The sequence below is a fragment of the Podarcis pityusensis genome, assembly GCF_964106645.2.
Source record: "Podarcis pityusensis genome assembly, chromosome: 1".
In the NCBI taxonomy this organism is placed as follows: Eukaryota; Metazoa; Chordata; class Lepidosauria; order Squamata; family Lacertidae; genus Podarcis; species Podarcis pityusensis.
Genome location: NC_138028.1, coordinates 34,005,870 through 34,028,394, shown reverse-complemented (window position 1 = coordinate 34,028,394; position 22,525 = coordinate 34,005,870). Strand labels below are relative to the sequence as shown.

Below are 22,525 nucleotides of genomic sequence, written 5' to 3'. Positions count from 1 at the left end.
CTGAGGTAACCTGCGTGAAACCAGAGAACAGTCACAGTGAAGAACACATTCCCCTAGGGATCATGTGCACTCTCAAGCAACAGGAACAAAGAAGAAAAGAAGCACTTCGACGATCCAGTCCTAGGATTTCTGTGCTAAACAATAAATGCAAAACAGGCAGTGTTATGTCAATGATGCTGTTATTATTTATCATTTCAGAAGTGCCTAAACTTTACTAAATACCATACTCAGTCCCTGCTCAAGGATTACAAGTGAAAATGCACAACACAAAAAGAGAATGGAATGGAGAGAAAGAGAAAATTCATGCTCCAATTCTTAAAGTTACATAGCTGTTCTTATAATGGTTGCTTGGAATAGAAACAGTTCAAGGAAATGAAGCGCCAAATGGCAGCTGGTCTCTCACCCGAGCCAATTTCAATTGCCAGGATGTTTGTATTATGAAAACACAACTTTATTAATGGTCACGGTTAATAGCGTAATTATCACCGTCTGTTCTCTCTACATTGCCTTTCCTTCTGGCTCAGGAATGGGTGGTGTGGTAAGGCAGGAGCCTCCTGGCAGCACCACCACTGCCACATACCAGGACAGTGAGGGGTGGGGCAGGGTGGCAGTGAAGTTGAGGCAGTGCAGGTGAACCTGATAGGCTTGATTGGCATGCCTGCCTTGCGCCAGTAAGTGCAGGCCTTGCAGCACTGCCCTGATGCCTGCTTTTGCTTTTACTGTGCCCAGACTTGTACCCCCAGCAACTCAGTATAACATTTCAAGCATCTGATGAAGTGGACTCTTTCCCATGGAGTCTTATGCCATAATAAATTGAGCGATCTTTAAGGTGCCACAAGACATGTTTTCCTGCAACACTCTAACACAGAGCTACCCCTCTAGAATTCAGGGTATCACTCTGCTGGTACAATCCACTTTCAGAAGACCCCCTACTTTTAATGGCACCAGACCATTTCGCAAAGCTTCCATACAAAGCCTATTTAGAGCACCGTAAGAAATGCATATAAATGACCATTAAACTGCTTATGTGATGAAAACAATATTATTTATACAGCGACCAAATTCTATTATTTTATTGTTTAATGACTTTATATGTTGCCCTTCAGGGCAAAGCCCTCCCAAACAGATAGAGAAAAGAGAATTAGTTTCCTATACATAGCAGGATAATTCACTTTATACACAAAAGCAGGAAAATTATGCTTCCATATAATTTACAGAACAACCCACCAGGCAATGCTTCTAGTAAAGACCCCCAGTGATCATCCTTTTACCCATCTACCTGCAAATCATTCTGCCATGCCTACATACCAATATTGTTTTTGGCGCCTTGGTCACCCCACCCTGGCTCCATCTCCTTCCAGGAATGTTCTGATTTCTCAGTCTATGTAACTTTATTCTAATGGATGGAAAGATTCTGGAATTTCAACAGCACTTTCTTAGCCACTGTTTAGACTAACTGACTTTCTGTTATCCAGAGCCCTTCCCTTCTACAGGACACACAGTAATCCAAGAGGCCACAGAGAATTATCTAAGAACAACAGAGGGGCTTCTTCTTCCTTTCCCTCTGATGGCTTCGTTAATGATAGTTGTTAGCTAGAGGGAAGGAGGCTCTCAGCTGGAGCTGTACCAAAGAATGATGCTTCTTTTCCTTATGGTAGACCCCAGCATGCCTGCAAATCGCTTCCAGAGTTGGGGAATCCTCCCAAAAATATTCTGCACACAAATAAAACAGCTGAGGCTTTGTGCAGAGAGTTCAGGAGGAGGAGTGGGATCTGGATTCAGCTCTTGTCCCTGACAAACAGCCGATTCACAGGATTTTAATATTGCTGAAGGGGCACTGCATGCATAGCTTCAGCTGCTCAGCATGTGCTCCTATGGATTCAGATAAGCTTATGCCAAGCAACTCCCACTTTTTGGAAATTTTAATTTAGAACTTTGTCAAACATTTAAGCAGGTGTAACCAATCTGATGCTCTCCAGAATCTATGGACTACAACTCCCACCATTCCTGGCTGAGGTTGATGGGAGTTGTAGTCAAAAACAGCTGGAGCGCCCCATGTTGCCTACCCTGATGTAAGTTATTTGAATTTAATAATTACCTGTTACACAGAGATTATACTAATGGTACATTTCTAGGTTTCACAAACAGCTTTTTGAACCCTTGAATCCAAATGCATGGTGCCTTGAAAAGCGCTGCCCATACTTTCATTTTTATGTAAATTCTAACAGCAGACCTCTTGTTGATTTTCTCCAATGATAATTTCCAAAAACTATCAGTGGCAAATTGCAACAAGGTTTCTTGCTTTATTTGTGTAGTTTGTGCATATTGTTAATGCATGACAGCTTCATGAGTCCATCTGATTTTTACTTTTCAATTGAGTATACAAGGTTATTCAGAATTTGATTAAGTGGTTGTCTTCATAAAAAACAACAACCAAGCAATTCCTTCCTTAGGAGACTCCTCTCTGTCCATATATATCCTGAGGTCAACCTATTATAAGGTGGTAAGACCAAAACCTCCCTTGGATGATAGAAAGGCACAACTGTCAAGCCAATTCTATAATTCTTTTCTTTTCCATTTTCAACATAGGTTTCAATCAATGGAAACAATGTACTTGGGGTGGTTCCTGAAAATCTCTGTTCTTCCAGTGTCACCCACTGATTATAATAAAAGGATGCAGCTCAGAGAGAGACAGCAAACACTGTTAAGGGCTAAATGTTAAAAACCAGAGAGTAACTATCTCCGAGACTCTGGCTGACAGTGACTCTGAGAGATAGCTCTGTCACCCAACCCTCTTTTCCCCACAGCGCTTCATTGCTCACTCAGTCTTCTCACCACATCTGCACTGGCATAGTGCTATTCATACCATTTACTCCTATGTATGACTGGCATCAGTTATAATAAATTTCTATAACTTCTGGATTTTAATAGTGCTTAAAACCCATTAATATATGATGAAAATAAAGGCGTCAGGAGTCTTCCTCAGTGCTGGCTATTTAAGTTTTATAATTTAAAAGTTACAAAATATTACATTTTATGTAACATTAAAAATAACATCACACTCAAAAAAGACAATCACAACATACATAGCAGAAACACGATGATAATTCCAGAAAGAAATACTGAAAGGCACCCAGTAAAAGAAATCAGGAGGGTAAAAACAGAATAACCCTACACTTAGAATTCAGCTCCATACCCATTTACTTGAGGATAAGGCCCATCCAGTTTAGAGACTTAATGGAGCAGCTCCCTGCATCTATTTGTGCTGTCCAGAAAGCATGACAGCAGTACAACGAGCAGAGGATCCAGTGCTGCAGCCCCACCCCGCCAAAGTGGCTTCTGCTTCCTGTTTATTTGGGTGCACTGGAGCACTCTGCACAGGTGGGGTTTCCTCAATAGCAGTGAAGTCCCCCACACCCTCCAACGGAGGCTGGCAGATCTGGGTGCACTGATGCCTCCACCTTATCTAACCCACACTAATATTGTGAATCAGGGGTATGGATTGCTGTGCCCCTTCTGAGTAGACATCTGTTACATTTTTGCCATCAACCACCAACAGACTCAAACTGCTTAATGAATCTTCTGCCCTACATGTATCATGAGTAGTATGATTTGATTTACTATCAGGTAGAATGACAGGCAGATGCAAAGTACGTATGTTCTTACTCATGTAGTTAAAAGGTAGCAAGGGCTCAAAAGCAGATGTGCACAAGCCTTTCTGTTAAAGAAGGCTTGTGCATCTCTGAAGCTGGAGGACAATTCAAATGAAATGTATTTGCCAGTTTAGTAGCTGACAATCTGCTATCCTTTCAAGTGTGGCTGAAATTTACTGCTTGAGGCAGCACGTTTCATGGTGGGACCAGCTCTGCTGCTGCTGTTCCATCCTTTTCGCTGATATTAACTCCTAGAGTTTCACATGTCTATCGCACCATGGGATTCAATATACTTGTTACGGGGTTTCAATGAGTTCTTAACAGTTATTCTTGGGTTTCAAGGCATACTCATCTGGAAGAAGCAACAGTATGCTTCACTTAGTACACCTACTAAAGCTCTTCCTTCTATTTGTCACCATGTCCACTTGCCTGTTTTGTAGAAAAACAGGGTAGCTGAAATTTCAGAGTAGTGCCTCTCAAAGCACTCTGCATTACAAGAGCTTTTATCCTGAAACACTTCTGCATAACATAAAACAGATACAAGCATCCAAGCATCAAGGAAAGTAGACAGACACAGGGAGGTGATGACAAATCCAAACTTGGGTGCCCACTGTCCTGGATTCTTCAGCTTTAGTATCCTATAATGCACCTCAGTTTCCTTTTTTTTTTTTTACAGTAATAGTCATTGATAATTTCAAATTACAAGAAAAATAAAAAATAGCAAACAACACTACAATACAAAAAAAAGAAAAAAGAAAAAGAAGACAATAAAAAAGGAGAAAAGCACAAAATGTGAAAACCAATATAACAATACAGCAATAAAAAAAGTAAAAAAGAAGAAAAAAGGACAAAAAAAAACACAAATCCCAAATTGCATATCCATAATTTCCATTTGCTTGTTTCATTGACCTCCTCACACCTCCGTTTTTGTATTCTAGTTTAGTAATTATTTCAGCAAATTCTTTCCATCTTTCTCAATTTTTGTTATAAAATTTGTCTTAACAATTTAACCTAATAATTAACTCAACAAATCCTTACCATCTTTCCCCATATTCTATTATTCATATTACCTTAATTTATTTAACCTTATCTTACCCCTAAGTGCCTTAAAACTTAAATCTTAAATTTCAAATATACATAACTCCTAATATCATTTCTGCTAGAGTCGTATAGTTTCATTCCCACATTTTCCCTAATATTCATTAACTGATTCTAAAATAAAAAAGTTTCCATTATAAATTCTCTTCCAATCGTCATCCAGCGTCTCTTCTTCCTTGTCTCGGGTCATGTCAGTCCTTATTGTCCATTCCATCTAGTCCATCAACCTGGAAGCCTTACGTCCGAGGCCCTTAAATCTCTTCCATGTCCCTTTTGCAATTCTTCTTCATCTTGTTTGTGTTTGCCCTTTTCCTTGTCTCTTGTTGGTCTCTGTCTTAGTTTCTTTCCTTTCTCATTGAGGAGTAGGTCTCTGGGGGATTCCAACCCAAAATTGTCTCCATCACCCTTCATCCAGCTCACCCATTCCCCACAGTCCTCAATATAATCCAAAATGAGTTTAAAATCAAATTTCAGAGTCTCTCCAAAGCTAGAAGTCTCCTCATCTCCAGACTCCCCTTGGCCCACTCCAGCTTCAATCTTCAATAACAGTGGCTTATGCTCCTGTGGGGCCTCGGGTCTCTCCATTTGTACTATTTGAGGTGCAGCCACATCCTCCTCCATTGTCAACTGCACTTGCCCAGTCGGTACAGATTGATAGGTTGGTTCTTGGATGATTTCTGTATCAATGTTATTAACCACAACAGTCAAATCCATTTTCTCATTCATCAAGTCCATCTTTTCATGCATCTGCTCCAGCAAAGCATTTGTCTTGCGTAGAGCAAGCAACCAGTCTTTATCCCAGCTCATCTTTGTTCAAGGTCGAAAAAGTCTGTTCCCACAGTCTTAATCTCACAGATGTTGGGTCTCAAATATGCTGCAACAACAATTTAGCAAGCTCCCTCTAGAGGAGACAATCTACTTGTAGCCATTTTTTTTTTTAAAGACAAAGGAAAGTTACTTTCATTTTCCAGATATTTCAAACGTTTTTCAGATATTTTGTCTCTTTAAGATGCGAAAGGCAACATTAGAATCAACTTGTTTCTCTTCATTAGCTATCTGTCAAAGTGTTACGTTCACCGTCAATGAACCTCAGCAACAGTTTCTGTCTCTGACACCCCGTTCCCAGGTTAGAGACGATGGAAACTTATCCTTCTTCACTCCCTCTCCTGCTAGGGTTAAACAGAGCCCCCCCCCTTTTCTCCTACTTCCAAGGGGGGTTTCAGTGGTTCTAAATGAAGGAAGTTTAGTCCTTTTTTGACAGCTTCCCAGCTTTAGCTTGCAAAATTTTTGCTTTAGTCTATGTACAAAGAAACGGAAGGCGGACTTCCTGTTTACACCTTCCCGCTTTGTTACCAAATTAAAACAATTTCTTGATCCAATTTTCCGTTTCTACTCACGGGTACTTGTTTTAGGTCCAATTGTCCACAGGAAAAAGTCAGCGCTCTCTGGCAATGGCTGTGCGGCTTCACTCCGTGAAAGTAGCAGTCAGTTCGTAGAACTGCGTTTCTCACCCCACTTCGCTCCGGAGCCCCTGGATGGGATTCCCCGTGAGTAGGGGGTCGCTTCTGGTGCCCTGCCGAACCCCACGTTCCCAGGCTTCCTCCGCCTGGGATTTCTAGCGGGTCCCCACCTTCACCGCGGCGGGAAGACCCAGTTTTCACGGAGCCCGTTCCTCCGGTCGGAGGAACTCCGCCATTCACCAATGGCGCTGACCCGGAAGTCCCAAACTACCTTTCCATATGCCTGAAATCCCTACCCAAAGCTCAGTCTCTTACAGGCAAGGATGTGCTATATTGAAAAGAGAAATGAGACTGGATCTCTCTCTTTCATGAAGTAGTCTTCATATTATTGAATGTTGGAAAACCCAGTGGGCTTGCATCAATTGGATGTCTTGGGACTGGGCTATCATAGAGTCAACAAGACATCTGGGGTGTTGAACTGGTTCAAAGCCCTGCACCTAGCCACTATTGCCACATATCCAGGATGTGTTTTAGGATCATACATTTCTGTTGTCCAGCAATTGCAACAATTGCTGCCCTGATGGACCCAGTAAAATGGTCAGTCACACCAGGCAGCTAAAAATGGGGGGTGGGGGTGGAGAAGGGCTGACCAGAAAGAGGGAAATACAAAGAGCCAGGGCTCCATTGTGAGCCTCCCAACATCTAGGGTTGGGTCTTGCTTTCTGACATGATTTTACCCCTGAGTACTTAAAAAAAGCTTTCTTTTCTCAATCGCTCTTAAGAGTTCCAGGAACTACAGATTGCTGGGGAATAGTGAAAAATACTTAGGTGATACCTGATATCAGACATACTCAGACGAGACTTACTGAAATCAATGGACTTGTGTAAGAAGTCCATTGATTTCAATGGGTACACTCTGAGCATGAGTAATGTTGGATACCATCCTTAGTATTTAATACTGCTAAACCAGCACTAAAATCCACGGAACAGTAGCTCATTAATCTGACCCAACTTTCTTGGAAATTATTCTAAATGGAAAAAGTTAGGTTACTAACTTATATAAAACAACACCACATACATAAATTTATGGCTTTAACAAGAAACCAGAAGCATTAGTCCTGTGGGGAAATGTACAAATGAAGGATAGCAATGCTAAGGTTTTGTGCATGAGACATTCATTTAAAGAGTGGGGGGGGGGAGCTATTCAAGGTTGTCTTTTCAAATTGCCAGATTAAACAAATCACACAGCATTTGCTGCAAACCCATAATTACACATTATTATAGTATACAAAAGCAGAAAGGCACAAAAAGCTACTGCAATTCTCTACACTTGCAATGGAACATGTAGGGGAAGTTAATTTTGGTAAATACTTTAAATATTAGCTTTGCATAATATGTATAGGTGAAACTGTAATTAGGGCAGAATGAATCCTTCGATGTTTCTTTCATTCTGACCCTGCAGATGATTACTCTTTGCTAATAAGACCACAGCCATTTGACAAAAAGCCAACTACAGTACCTTGCTTCATTCTTCAGTAAATTTAATAATTACCGCTCCTCCTGCCAATAGTTCTCAAATCAGATTTGTTCAATCCAATACTGAGCTTATTAGAGGACAGCTCTGTGTTCAGAATTCTTTGGCCAAAAAAGTACTTGAAGATGATGAAGCATGCCTTAGACAAGGGCACAATGATTAGCCATTTTCTCCACATAAAAAAAACAGCACGGAGTCACTACAGACCACAAAATCACCTGCTGTTAGCACACAGCTGCTACAAAAAGGTTCTGCATTTATCTAGTCCTTAATGCCACTAAGGAAGCCTAAAGGGAACAGCTTAATACAGGAGGAGAATGACACTACACAGAATATTTGGTATCAGTATTAAAGTCTATCTTTTCCAAATTTCCGTCCACCAGGACCATTTGATATTTGCTAAAAGAAAAAAATTCAGCTTAAAACTTCTTGCAACCTTTATTTCAAGATGGTGTATTTACTGAGAAAAAAATAAAATACTCCCAACATGGAAGGCTCTTCAGGAAACAATGAAGCTTCACAAAAACATTTCTTTACGAATATAAAACAAAATGTCAACTTTATATTAAATTGCTTTTATCGGAACTCAACTATTCTGTATCTGGTTGTTTGGAAAAGATTAAGATAATTCCTCTAAAACCAAAAAATTATACATAATGCTAGTTGTTTGCAATGTTGCACAGAGGGCAAAAGGACCCATATTAAATGGATTTTTTATGTACGTATTTTAGTAAACAGAGTTGCAATTGCTCAAAATTACACTGATTTATTCCACATTGATTTAGCACTATCTGGAGATCATAGTGACATTAGATGTAATATAAAATCCACACTTTAGAGACTTCAGTATCGGAAATCTACATTATTTGGTCAAAGGGAGGTGTTCATCAAGGCAAACAGACCTTCTGTGACTGGCTGGAGTTTTGACGACCGTTCTGAATCTGGAGAATGTAATGGCTCTGGCTCCTTCAGACTTTCCAAATGCATAAAAGGATCATAATCAGAAGATGCCAAATCAGATAGGCTCACAGGAAAATATTTGGGGTTGCTAAAGCACTGAGATCCATAAACGCACCCATGAAGGACCTAAGAATAAAAATGAAGTTTAACATAAAAGTATCAAGAAAGCAAACAAACAAAAGAAATAAAAATAAACAGACACAGTAGTTAGTTAGTTAGTTAGTTAATTAGTTGGTTTTTAAATGCTCCAAATTTCTGTTTTACAGGTCTGCCATTAGATGTAATTTAAAATACACACTTTAGACAGACATTTCACTATTGTGATATGTACTATAGGTACTGACAATTATTCTACCCCAATTGCATGTGTTTAGATTTTCAAAATGCTCTTCATAAACAGAGATATGAACCCCACATGCAGCCAGTTCTCTCCTCCCTTTGTGCAAGTAAGTGAACAAGCCAGGAAGTTAACTACCATCTCCCATTAAATCCAAAGTGGGATACTATATTCAACAGCTTCTAAACAAACAAGGATATGAAGTCAACGATAAACCATGGTTTGTTAGGGAGCCATTAACCATAGTCTCCCAGTTCAGATTATGAAGAGAGGAACAAGGCTGCCATATGCAGTTACATAAGGCATGGTCATCTGATTATGACCACTGAGGGAACTTTTACTGGTTATCTGAAGCGCTATTTTTCATATTCAATGCCCTTCACGACTTAGGAGCTTGGTACTTGGAAGGATTGTCTTTTTATGTGACAGCCTTCTGAAGCTGCATATCTGTTTTGTATTGTTAATCTGTTTTGTTTGTTTCTTCCAACCCTTTTATTCTTCTCACCTTGTTAGTAAAAACTTTAAAGATTAAATAAAAAGTAACACACCCGCACCATAAATCAAAGCAGGGGAAGGGGGGGGGAGCAGCAGCAGGTACCTTATATATGCAATTGAGAACAGATTTTTCCATTTTATCATTTTCAGATCCTGAAGTATGAACAGGTTGCAACAGTGTCTTTAAAGGCAATGCCATTATCCAGTCCAACAGACAGAGAAGTAGAGAAACCACCAGCTGCAACAGAAGGATTTCTAAATTACAGCTAACCATGAAGAGGAATCTGCTTACTCTCTGTTTTTGTCCTTCCTTTCTTAATTTAGTCTCAGCATTAATCTAGCTCAATAGTAGCACAGTACTTTGTATATTATGTCCAACTGTTTTGTGGGGGGGGGGCGCGAACATATATGCCAAATGTACATGGCATGAACGCACTAAAACGTCATCTATTTGAGTGTCATTAGGAGAGTTCAGCACTACACTTTTAACTTTGAATGGAATACACCTATTGCTAACAGCAGCAGAGTGATTAAAGACTACCTAATACTTTGCTACACAAAGAAGAAAAACAGATACATTATGTGGCAGTCTGTACAGTGGTACCTCGGCTTAAGTACTTAATTTGTTGTGGAGGTCCGTTCTTAACCTGAAACTGTTCTTAACCTGAAGCACCACTTTAGCTAATGGGGCCTCCCGCTGCCACCGCTGCGTGATTTCTGTTATCATCCTGAAGCAAAGTTCTTAACCTGAGGTACTATTTCTGGGTTAGGGGAGTCTGTAATCTGAAGCGTATGTAACCCGAAGCATATGTAACCCAAGGTACCACTGTATATGTTTTGAACACTCAAAAACAGGTTATAGTTTCTTGCAGGAACCAGTCACCTCAATGAGTCTTTATAACTATTGGATGGTATCCACACTATACATGAGCAGAAAACTCCAGCAATAGGCCATCCCACTCCAGTCTCTCACCTGCAGCCCTTGAAAACCCTGGATACCATCCACTTTCTATTGCAAAGAAAACAAATGGCTGGGACCAGTGATATACTTAAGAAAGATGAGATAATTCATACCCTCTTGTCCTGTTCGTAAGAAGAAGCTTCCGTACTGGGCAAGAGATGAGTGATGGTTGCTATCAGGATCTATGGGAAATAAATAAATATTTGCTGTACCATTTCTACCATTTTTAGACTTTAAATAAACCCTTTAATCCACTGGCAGACATACTTTGAAAAACAGTTTTTGGTAGTTTTTTTTCTCCAGTCTTTGTATTTTAAAACTTTTTCTTAGGTTTTCAAGAATACATACATAAGCAGAAGTTATGTCCTGAATAAAATAAGCTGATACAATTGCATCACACTGTTATACTTCCCTCTGCAAACATACCCAGAACCACTATAATAAACAGACCAACAAACAAATTGAAGCAGAACTAACCCTCTCCCCATCCCCTGCAACTAACACACACTTTGGTTCCAAGTGTCATGAGAATGTCTCATTACTCTTCAGCAGGAAAGTGTAGCAAAGAAACAACAATTTACATGCAATGCATAATACATACCAAAACATATAAAATCTACCAAAATAACTGTTTACTTCAAGATGTTTAAACCCTCCTATGAAGTCATTTGCCTTTTGATCACTATATTGGGTCACTATATTTAAATACATTTCCACAATAAGAACAGAAGAATGTGAGAACCCTGATGGTTCAAACTAAAAGCCTACTGATACAGTCCAGTTATCTGTTTCCTACACTGGCCAACCAGCTGGTCTGCAGAGACATATAGCCTTGACCAAAGTGGAGGTAGAACACACCTGCCATGACTAGTAAACACTGTAAAGTCTTAGCATCGCTGAATTTGTCTAACGGTGGCCATCAATACATCTTGCGGAAGTGACTTCCACTTATAGACTGTGTACTTCCTTTGGCTATCCTGAATCCCCCAGATGACCCTGGAATCCAGTATCATGATGAGAGAGAGAAAGTTTCACCTTCATTATACTACCCATAATTTTATACATTGGTCTATTCCCACTTTTCATTTTAGTTTACTGGGGTATAGAAAATGTCTATTGTGTAGGGATTTATGATGGCTGTCAATGCAATCAGTTGTTTTGGATCATCCTTGCAAGTAAATTAATCAATGCAAATGGTTATTTTTCAGCTGTTATAATTTCTTATTATTAGTACAGACAAGGCAGCAGTGTTTGTTCCAATTCAGAGTGTTCCCACTCCACCATCACTTAGCAAGTCATTTGTTAAGCTCTTTGAAGTCTTAGGCTGCAGTTGTGAAGCTGCTTAAGAGCCTGAGTAATTCCAGAATCGAAGCCTTTAATAGTTGCTGCTATCAGTACTGGCAGAATTGATCTTTAACCACATTTGCTCAGAAGTCAGTTCCCTTGATTTCAGCATGCACTTAGAATTGGTGTTTGCCTTATTTTATTGCCCTCAACTGCTTGTAGCAAAATCTGTTGCACTTCACTGAAATATATTGAAATATTTCTTTCCCATGCATATTATTGTGCCCAAACATATTTATCTGTTTCCACCAGTGAAAGACTTTATTTTTTAAAAAATAATAAAAAAAATTGCATTCTGTTATGGCACCTGCTTCATATTTCTCTTTTGGGTGAGATTTAAAATGTGAGGGCCATTAGAGTAGGCGGCTGCAACAGTGTGTTTCATTTTTTTTATTTATAAAATTTATACACTGCTTGATTGTAAAAAACAAACAAACCTCAAAGTACATTACAAAAAGATAAAACAATAAAATCAAACAGCTGCTCCTCCCCAATCAAGTAAGTACCGTATTTTTTGCACCATAACACTCACTTTTTTCCTCCTAGAAAGTAAGAGGAAATGTCTGTGCGTGTTATGGAGGGAATGCCTACGGGTGGCATGCCTACGGATTTTCCTCCTCTACAAACTATGTGCGTGTTATGGTCAGGTGTGTGTTATAGAGTGAAAAATACGGTAAATAAAAATGCTTAACTAAAAGTAGAAATTGTAGAAAGATTTTGGCAGATTTTTCTGCGCACTTGGGGGCAAAAGAGAGTAATTTAAAACAACTGTTGTTGAGACATTTCATTCCAAATCTGCTAGACTAGAGCCAGTCAGAGGATGATGACATGTGGGTGTCCTGCCTACTCCCAACGTAAATCCTGGCTACACCCACACTAGCAGGCTGCATAGTAGCTGAACCTGCTATTCTCAGTGTGTACCAACAGTTATGTTAACACAAACTATTCCGTACCCCATCAAATTGATCAGGGTTTAAATATTATAATGTTAAGTAGGGCACAGACATTGGATTGAGGCCATATTGCTTAGCATCTATTTAGGTTTTCCTGGAAGGAGCTCTGTGTTATTAGTATTCAAAGTGGCAATGAGGATACAGGAAGTGTTGATGAATATACAGAAAGAGTGATTTAAGGAAGCCAAAGAGCCAAACAAAACTGCTTATGAAAAGGGAAAATGAACACAAATATACCATTAAGGTGTTCACATGTTCATTCCCAAAGCTTCAGCGCTGATTGGAACAACATTTACAAGTTGATAACATAGAGTGTGCTTATTAGAAAGCTTGCAAAATAGTGACAATCAATGGGGTATGTTCATCCCTGGATAAAGAATCTAAGAAAAGGCCAGGAGGGATGCATTGTAAGATTTACTCTACATGCTAAAGAGGGCACAAACTTCAGAGTAACTGTGGGCAGAAATAGGAGGTCTAAAACGCAATTCAGTGCTGTGGATGCCCTGCCCACCAACTAAAACACTGATGATATTGAGAAAGAAATCAGGAAGACAGCCAAAAAAGAAGATGTAAATCAGGGGCAATTCAAACTACCTCTAGCGACTTGAATGGAGGAACTAAAGAGCTTACCAGCATGTAGGGATTCAGAGTGCTTTTGATTCTGGCCACTGTTAGGACACCTTCCCCCCTCTTTTTAATCCCCTATTGCAATAACCGACCAGAATGAAAGCATCTAAAGTAAATAGATGTACCCTTGCATCTCAATGATTTAAATTGGCCCACACAAATTAATGAAGGAGAAGGTTGTGCAAGTATAATGCTATAATATATGCTTCTCTTCTATATTATGACAACATAAATGATGTAGCAAAGCCATTTAAAAAAACTTCACTAAACTTAAAGGTAAAGGTAAAGGAACCCCTGACCATTAGGTCCAGTCATGGACGACTCTGGGGTTGCGGTTCTCATCTCGCTTTATTGGCCGAGGAAGCCGGCGTACAGCTTCCAGGTCATGTGGCCAGCATGACTAAGCCACTTCTGGCGAACCAGAACAGCGCACGGAAACACCATTTACCTTCCCACCAGAGCGGTACCTATTTATCTACTTGCACTTTGACGTGCTTTCGAACCGCTAGGTTGGCAGGAGCAGGGACCGAGCAACGGGAGCTCACCCCGTCGCGGGGATTTGAACCGCCGACCTTCTGATCAGCAAGCCCTAGGCTCAGGGGTTTAGACCACAGCGCCACCCGCGTCACTAAACTTCAAACATGATATATAAGCTGCAACCCTAACCCATTTACCTGGGAGTAAGCCCCACTGAATTTAATAGAACTTACTCCTGAGTAGAGATGTGCTGTAAGGCATTGAGCTACTCAAATTACAGTTGTGGGGAGGGGGAAGTCTGAGGAGACACAGGACCTCCTTCAAAGACTTTATGTCTGTAGATGAAGGCAGATCTGTGCACTGGGTTGTTGCTGTTTTTTTGTAAAATTTCATGTACTTTTTGTTACGCTTGGTGTCCAAACTTTTTTCAAAGAGGGCTAGATTTGATGAAGTGAAGGGCCTTGAGGGCGGAGCAAAGGGCCAACCAAACTTGTTTAGGGTTGAAGTTGTCGAGGTTTTTGTTTTTGTTTTAGGATTTTACCCCCCAGGAAATAAGCTGCCACAGGGGCCAGACTGAACTGACCAGCAAGCCGGATTAGGCCCCCGAAACGGACTTTGGACATGCCTGCTATAAGAGATCTGGATAGAAAGGATCTGCTGCTTCTTGTCTAATACTTCAAGATTGTGGAATTGCCTTTAGAAAGAGGACACAATGTGCTACTGGTTATCCTGAAGCAACATTGCACCCTAGGGCAGAATTACACGTTGCATATAGTTCTGTGCCCTCTCTTCTCCTGTGGTTTCCACCAACTGGTATTCTGAAGCACACTGGCACCGTCTGTGGAGGTAGATTACATTTCAGTAATATATATAATAAAGTTAAATATTTTTTCATTTCCTTCCTTTAGCTTTTTTTCCACATTTACCATCACCTACACTCCAAATGAAGAATTATAAAAAAACACCCCATATTTGGGTGTTTTTTCGGACAACTGAAAATCTATATGGCAAAAAAACTCTGACTTTGACCATTTGAAATTTTTTTGCTTCATATTTCTAAAGCGAGGATTATAAAGCTAAAGTTCCATTTTTTTCTTCATGTTTATACTTACCTGAATAATTTTTAATGGTGAATGTGCTTGGTACATTTGTAGCCTCTGTACATAATGAATCAACATATTAAGCATATTGCAAGCAACATGCGCAACCGTTTTATTTGGAAACTGTAGAAAAACAGAAAAAGTTATAAATGCATGGACTTCAGTATTAGCGCACACCATGTGATAGACTAGCATCTCATGACTGTTACATATTCGGAGGAGAATTACACACACACTCAAAGCAAATTTTTAAAAACCCAGTCTTTTGTCAAGGAAGCAGCACAGCTTTAAATCAGAAACAGATTACTTTACTTGGATCTAAAACCTAAATAAAGAAACATTCAATATAGTCAACAATTATGGATTGCAAACAACCAGTAAAAGGTCTGAGGTTTGTGCTGAAAAACAACAGATTTATTTGGATGAACATTTTGTATTTGCATGCATTGTGCCAAGATTAGTATTTCCTTAAAAAAAACCCCACCATGTTATGTGGCCGAATTTGATGCAAATCAGACTCTAAAAATCTGCAAAATGTAAAATATGATATATTTATTTTAAATTAACAAGTGTTGTCACAATATTTTGTTCTTTTAATTGTGTAAATATGCAATATAATGGAAAACACAGGAGCTCTAGGGCATGGTACGCAAAGTGTATTTTGAATGCATACGGCCACAGGACCACTTTTTCATGTCTTTGCATTCAAGCCCCATGTTTGGTGAAAGATTCCTGCATTGCAGGGAGTTAGACTAGATGATTCTTGTTGTCCCTTCCAGTTCTATGGTTCTATGATCTTACGCTTGGGCTTGTGTAGACATTAATGGCCTCATTCACATGTCATATGAAACCACAGTTTGTGCACTGCCTCCTTCTTTTTCCTACTCCTGCACAGCAGGGAGCAGTTCAGAAGCTGTTGCTTCTGCTTAACCATAATTTGTCCTATCAACTAGACTGAAAAAGTATGGTTAACATAAAACTATGGCTAGCTGAAACAATCATAGTTAAGGTTAATCATGGTTCTGGGCCTAGATGACATGACTAGCTATGATTAACCAAACTAAACCCCTTCCAGCTGTGTGAAAGAAGGGGAAGCTCATTACAGATAGTTCCTGCTCACTTATGTTGCACTAAACTATGGTCACATGTGGTGTGAAAACACTGCCATGGAATGAAATGGCCTTAAGTCCCCCCCCCCCCATGGTTCTGCTGAATTTGTGAAATAGCTAAGGCAGAGGTTCACTCAGGATTTTTTTTTTATCTATAGCTTTTGCATTGTGAACATTTCATGTTGGAGATGGCAGCAGAGGGTGAGGATTAAATACTGTGGAAACTTGCTGTAAAAAAAACCCATGCAACTTCCACCTCTTTCTGAGTTGTAAGACCATAACTGGCATTGTAAGTGCCATGCTGAAGCACTCGCCTTAACGACAAAGCCTCTTATGATCTGCCAGGGGATGCTGAGGAAGTGGTAAAGCAGAATGCAGCAGGCAGAATACACATTGTCTGCTGTCTGCCTGAGGTCTTGGGTGGCTTCCAACTTATTATGATGAACATCAAAGAAAAATTCAGACGCTCCAACAAATCAAATGCAGATAGCTGGAGGTGTTCTTTGAAAACAGCCTTTACAAAAAAAGCCAGACCCTGTACATGATGGACAATAGGTGAAGTAGTTGGAGATGTTCTATTGTCGGATTTATAGGTAAGTACCACAAATATGGACCTTGGAAGCAGCCTTACATACTCAAATTGTCAGCAATTACATGCCACCAATTTGTGGGAAGGTTTTTCATTCTGTGGGAAGCTCAAACTGCATGCAAGAGGCAAATGTGTTTTCCGGTAACAAACAGCAGCAATGTTTACTATGTTACTTATACGCTCTGAATTTAATAGCTACTCCTTTGCACAAAAATAGTCAGGAAGTATTCAAGGCAAATATTATCAGGTTAAGCAGTAATTTTATTTTATGGAAATGATTCTTATTCAGAAAAAAATAGGGGGCAGATCTGAAGTACCCAAGGACTGCCTAAAACAGGGTTTCTCAAGCTTTCTACCCCTAGGACCAATTGAGATGGTTGAAAACTACAGAAGCCCATCAGTCACAAAATGGTGGCAGATGCAAGTAGTATGGCATAATTAGCTGGCAAATACTGATGTGACTTTCTACTGATACTTAATCCATTTTTGGAAATTGCTAAATTATTTGCCACAAGTGTTTTCCCTGTGGCAAGGAGTTCCATAGCTTAGCATTCCTTGAGCCAAGTACTGTACAGACATTTGCTCTGGAGGTATTGTGACTCAGCCTCCCAATTTTAGACAGAAGCTGCTGATCCAGAGGATTTAAGTGGGGAAGGCTTTTCCCTTCAAATGCCTCTTGAAGAATTTTTACCCATCTCCTGTAATTTCTCCCTATTCTCTTCTCACTGTACCTTATTTCCCCACACCATGTGAGTTTCTTTCATTCCTCTTCCCTGGCCCTTTTACATTCACTTATTCCTCCTATAACAGCCTCCCTCTTTTCTTTACTTTCCTTCTATTTCCAGTTAAATGTTTTATTAACTATTAACCTTTTATCTCACTTTCTAATTTCCCTCCACACTTCCTTTGACTTTCTTCCCTTCTTCCCACTGAGTATCTCTTCTCTCCTGGCCATCTTTACCCAGCAGGAAAGAGCTGCTGGGGCTGCCGTTGGTACAGTCGAAGGCAATGACATGTCTAAGGGACAGGCAGGCAAGTGAGGAGGCACTAGGCAAGCTGTGGCATTAAGGCCCAGGACTCTTTGGTGGATCCTAGATCACTGTCTGAGAAAAAGTGGTCTAAAAGAGTAAGTGTGAACAAGTAAGTAAGACTGGGGGGGGGGGGAGGCTTACTGCATATTTAGCTCTTATATGCGTTCGCCCACAAAAAAATTAATTTTCTAAATTATAGTCACAACTGAGGAATCATAATCTTCAAAATCAGGCTGCTCATAAAAGCTTGGTTTGCACCACTGTGATGGGACTTGAATAGTTAAGCAAAACATCTGAAGAGCCAAAATTTTGCCACTCCTGCCTTAGACAACATATAGGGCTGTGCTAAGTTCTTGCTCTTGGAATACATTGCACTTGCAGTGAAGATGTATTTTTAATTTTCCGCAGGGGTGATGTCAAGTCGCCAAATATCTGGGGACTTTTATTCAGGGAGGGGACATGCTTTGACCCTAATCTTAATTTACTGCAAATCTCCATGATGGAAGGTTTCTGAAAGTTCTGAATAATCTGCCTTTAACATCTAAATCAGAGAATCATTTAGCTAGAAAGGTTCAGCCCCCTGCTCAATGAAGGAAATCTAGCTAGAGCATCAAGCTATAGAATTGGAGCAGCCCCGGCAGATGGCAATCCAACGATTGCTTGAAGACTCCCTAGGTAAATAGTCCCTATGTGTAACTGGTCTTACTGTTAAAAGTTTCTCCTGATATCCAACTAAAATCTAGCTTTTGCGCCTGTATTTGTGACTCTTTGTATTATGAACCTATTCAGTGGGTTCAGCAGAGAGAAGTTAAAGAACTTACTTTCTTGATAACGGTGACTTTTTGTCAACGGTCCCTTTAAAAAAGCCTGATGTTAAAATACTATGCTCTGTTCTGTTATAAAGGAGTTCTTTTATTAGACACCAATTCAAGCTCCATGTTGGTCCACTGGAGTCAATCCATAGAGCCAGTATGCCTTTCTCTAGCCTAAACTTTCAACAGTGGTTCAGCTTCACCCGTTGCTTAAAAAAATGGTTTGAGCAATAGAGTTTTTCTGTAGCATGGATGAGGTTTTGTAGTCACTTAGAACCCGAGCTATTTTGGAGCGGCACATAACACAGTCTTTAACTGCAGGGGTTGAGAAGAGCAATTAGGATCTTTGTACTAAGGCTTTCAAGGTGGTTGAGAGACAAAAGTTGTGACTTCACACTGTCTAGAGGAAATAAACACTGCCTATACTTTGATAGAGCAGCTTGGTTGGAGTTCAGAAAGTGTTGCTGCATCTGTGTTATAAGCCTGCAATTTGCTTTTGTCCAGTTCAATAGTGTGCGTACTGCACTTGTCAATACAACTGACAAGAAACATAGTATCTGGTATCTATACTCAATTCATGTCTCTCTGCAAGAAAAATAGCCAACTCCAAGAGTCTTTGAATAATGTGTGATCTAGTTTGCAAATAAAAGCCTCAATGTGTGATTCTTCTGGGCACAAAACTGTATTTGTGAACTTTAAATCTCTGTTAAAAAGAAGAAGAAAAAATGACATCAATTATTTCCCCTTACTCTGAAGCACCTAAAAGAAGTGTGCTGTATTAAGGCACTACACTTTATATTTTAAGCATTCATATTTAAAATTACTTTAAATTAAACCATTGCTTTGTAACAGCTATGAGACCTGGAAAATTTGGATAAAAATTGGCACAGTTTTAGGTCCGCCCCCACCAAGCATGTAAAAGTAATTGGGATGCTTTGGTTGAATACTATTGTTGGAAAGGGAATTGAAGAGGCTGATGTGGAATCTTATATTCTAATCTTTGGCTGTAATTTTATGTGCACTCACCTGAAAGTAAGCCCCACAGAACATGTTGGGAATTACTTCTGAGTAAACAAGTGTTACAACGTATGTAACCTGCATATGAATGTGATGTTAATATGCTTTAACGCACTTTCACATGGTTAAGCAGGGCTTACTGTCAAGTGAGCGTGCACAGGACTGTAACCTTAGTAGTTATGAACAGAAACCAGCCAACGTTTATCTATGTGAGCCCTAGCACTGCCTAGAGATCCTTCTAGGAAAATGAGAAAAGAAGGCCAGAAAAGCCACAGGGTGCACATGAAATACTGCACAGGGCCCTTTAAATCCGAATGGTTACATGCTTACTTTTAATGATGCACAGATCACATTCAGAGCTTCCTTGATCTGAGGATGATGGGATTCATGCACCAGTTCCTCACATATCCATATGCCAAGGCTACAAAGAGCAACACATCTGCAAAACAATGTTAGATAGCAATGTAAGCACTGACTTTAGCCAAGCTAAAACTAATGTCAAGGGAGTAGAAAACTTGTGGTATATTGAGAGATTGTTGAGGTAGGACAACAGTGCAACCCTATGGTCATCTAATTAGATGTAAGCTGCACTGAGTTCAATTGAACTTATTCCCAAGTAAGCCTGTTTAGGACTGTAGCCTTAGAGAAGCCATCTCTTAATGTCTAAACTAATATATATGGTGCATGCCACTACTTTTTCAATGGTTTGTTTCATTAACCATAATCTACTGCTACTTCCTTTTAAAAGGAATTTAAAAGGATTTTAAGAATGCTTATCTATCTCCTTCTCAGATATATTCTCTGGATAACTCATAATGCAGTTGAGCAAAGGCAAATTTAAAAGAAAACCATGATTCAAATTAACACCAAAAGTCAACCCATATTGTGCTATTTAAATAATTTAGCTGAACACACAAATTGACCTATTTGCTCGAGGATCTGCAGTGATCCTTCTTTATTCATACCTTGCCGGTCCAGATGGCTCCTCTCTGGCAGAACTTAATACCGTTTTGATGATCAGTTCCTAAAGTAAGAATGTTCAAAGTCAGTCATCCAAAAACCCCTTAAATTTAAAATAAAGCTTTATCATGTGATAGGAAAAGTTCACAGAAATGGGAGAGTTACAAAACACTCTGCATTTGTTCATACTATCATACTATTTGTTCATAGACAAATAGAGACAGTATCCAATGGAACAAGGAATCCAAAGTTGTTTCAGCCATACATCCCTGCTGATTCTCTTGAATCTTCCAGCTTTGGGTACCATACCATGCCTAGCTGCACAAACATCCACTCCCTTACAGTGAGGAGCTGCTACTAGCCACCACTTTCTCAAAAAACAACAACAAACCACCCCAAACACATTGCCACCCAAGTGCTCTGGTTAAGCAAATAGCAATGATGAATGATTTGAACACAAAAATATCTCCTAACAAGAAGAAAAATGACTGAAGCTGCTATCCTATACACACTTACTTGTTCCACTGACCACAACAGCTGCATTTAGACATAATAATAAACAATATTTATCAATACATGAATTGACATTGGGTATGCGCACTTCCCCCTCTTCTCCAAAACAACAGAAAGGAGATCAAAATCCTTTGCTGCTGTTTTTAACTAACCACAGGGCAAATTGTGGTTAGTCTCAAGCAATTAACTGAAAGCAGCTCTGTCCTGCCCTTGGAGGACCAGTTTCAAAAATGGTGCTGAAGGTCCTCTCCTCACGCTGCCTTCCCAAAGCCAACTGAGCGAGGCCCTGGGCTTTGGGGAGGAGGCACAAGGCTATGGCAGGGTCCTAGTGCCCCACCTACCCAGTTTTGGAAAGACAGCGTGAGGGCTTGGGTTGGACTACTCTGCTCTACAGAGAGAATCTGCTCCCAGTATTTGGAACTCCTTATCAAGGGACATCTAGCTAGTCCCATATTTTATGACCTTTTCCAGGCAAAAACATTGTTTATTTAGATATGTCTTTTAGCCCATTAGCTAACATACATGTTGAAACGGGTTCTTTTTGTTGCTTTTACTGCCTTGTTCTTATGTGTGTTTTTTTTAATCAGGCACTATTTTCACTGCATCTGTATTATTATTAGCTGCCTTGACTATGGAAAGGTAGGATACAAATTCAACAAGCAAACCGATCAATAACAATAATAATAAATAGGCAGGCATAGGATTGTGCCAGGAGCTGCTACTCAGCTGAGAACAGCTAAACAAGTGAAAATACATGCAGAGTACACAGCATTTCAATACCTACCTTAACATCTGTAAACGGAGACACAACAATGTCAGGAGTGCTTGGGTGTAGAGCTGGGAGTTCACAATATAAATTGGGAAAGCAAACCAGAGAGCCTAAGAGAACTTGTGCTTCTACTCTTGGTGCCTGAGAAAAAGAGAAAGATACAAACAGATGATAAAGTTTAGTCTTCATCTTGAAATGAAACGTTTTAAGCACAGGTCTCTTGGGGTATTGAAGTCATGAAGGGGCAGCATGAGTGGGAAAAGGGCCATGTAGCCCTGGCAGGATTATAAATCACACAAGGAGCCCCTAAAACTAGAAGAGGCTTCCTGCTGCAGAACGTACACTTGGGGTTGAGAAAGCTGGCCAGAGCAATGAGCCATGAGCCAGTGGGATGAGGTAAAGCCCTGTTCTACTTGTATTGCCCCTTCAGTCACCCAAGGACCAGAATGATGATGAGCTGCTTGCAGTGCTTCATTGGCTCATATGCTGGTGATGTCCTTGACCTGCTGGGGACGTTTCCAAGTTATTTTTTTGAGTATACAATTGCACTGGGGCTGCCTTCAGGTATTACAGCTTATTATTATTTGTTAGCTATTCAGTTTGATAGTTACCTTATGCATAACAGTTTCTAGGTAACTTAGAACCAAGTTAAAATCATGAACAACATAATAGCACAATTTTCTTACATTTGTCCCTTATGCTTGCCTTTTACAGACCTTCTCTCTT

General features: G+C 39.9%; 1 protein-coding gene across 12 annotated transcripts in view; it reads right to left on the bottom strand.

The window, feature by feature from the left end:
* RALGAPA1 (Ral GTPase activating protein catalytic subunit alpha 1) overlaps positions 1-22,525 on the bottom strand; it is a 146,328-nt gene that overhangs the window by 46,507 nt on the left and 77,296 nt on the right. For all 12 annotated transcript variants that reach the window (XM_080977220.1, XM_080977227.1, XM_080977225.1 and 9 more), the window contains 7 exons: positions 21,815-21,940; positions 20,523-20,581; positions 19,888-19,996; positions 15,012-15,122; positions 10,612-10,680; positions 9,641-9,775; positions 8,648-8,831 (listed from right to left, as the gene is read on the bottom strand). In XM_080977220.1, coding sequence (XP_080833346.1) covers positions 8,648-8,831; positions 9,641-9,775; positions 10,612-10,680; positions 15,012-15,122; positions 19,888-19,996; positions 20,523-20,581; positions 21,815-21,940 — 793 coding nt within the window. The remainder of the gene's footprint in view (positions 1-8,647; positions 8,832-9,640; positions 9,776-10,611; positions 10,681-15,011; positions 15,123-19,887; positions 19,997-20,522; positions 20,582-21,814; positions 21,941-22,525) is intronic.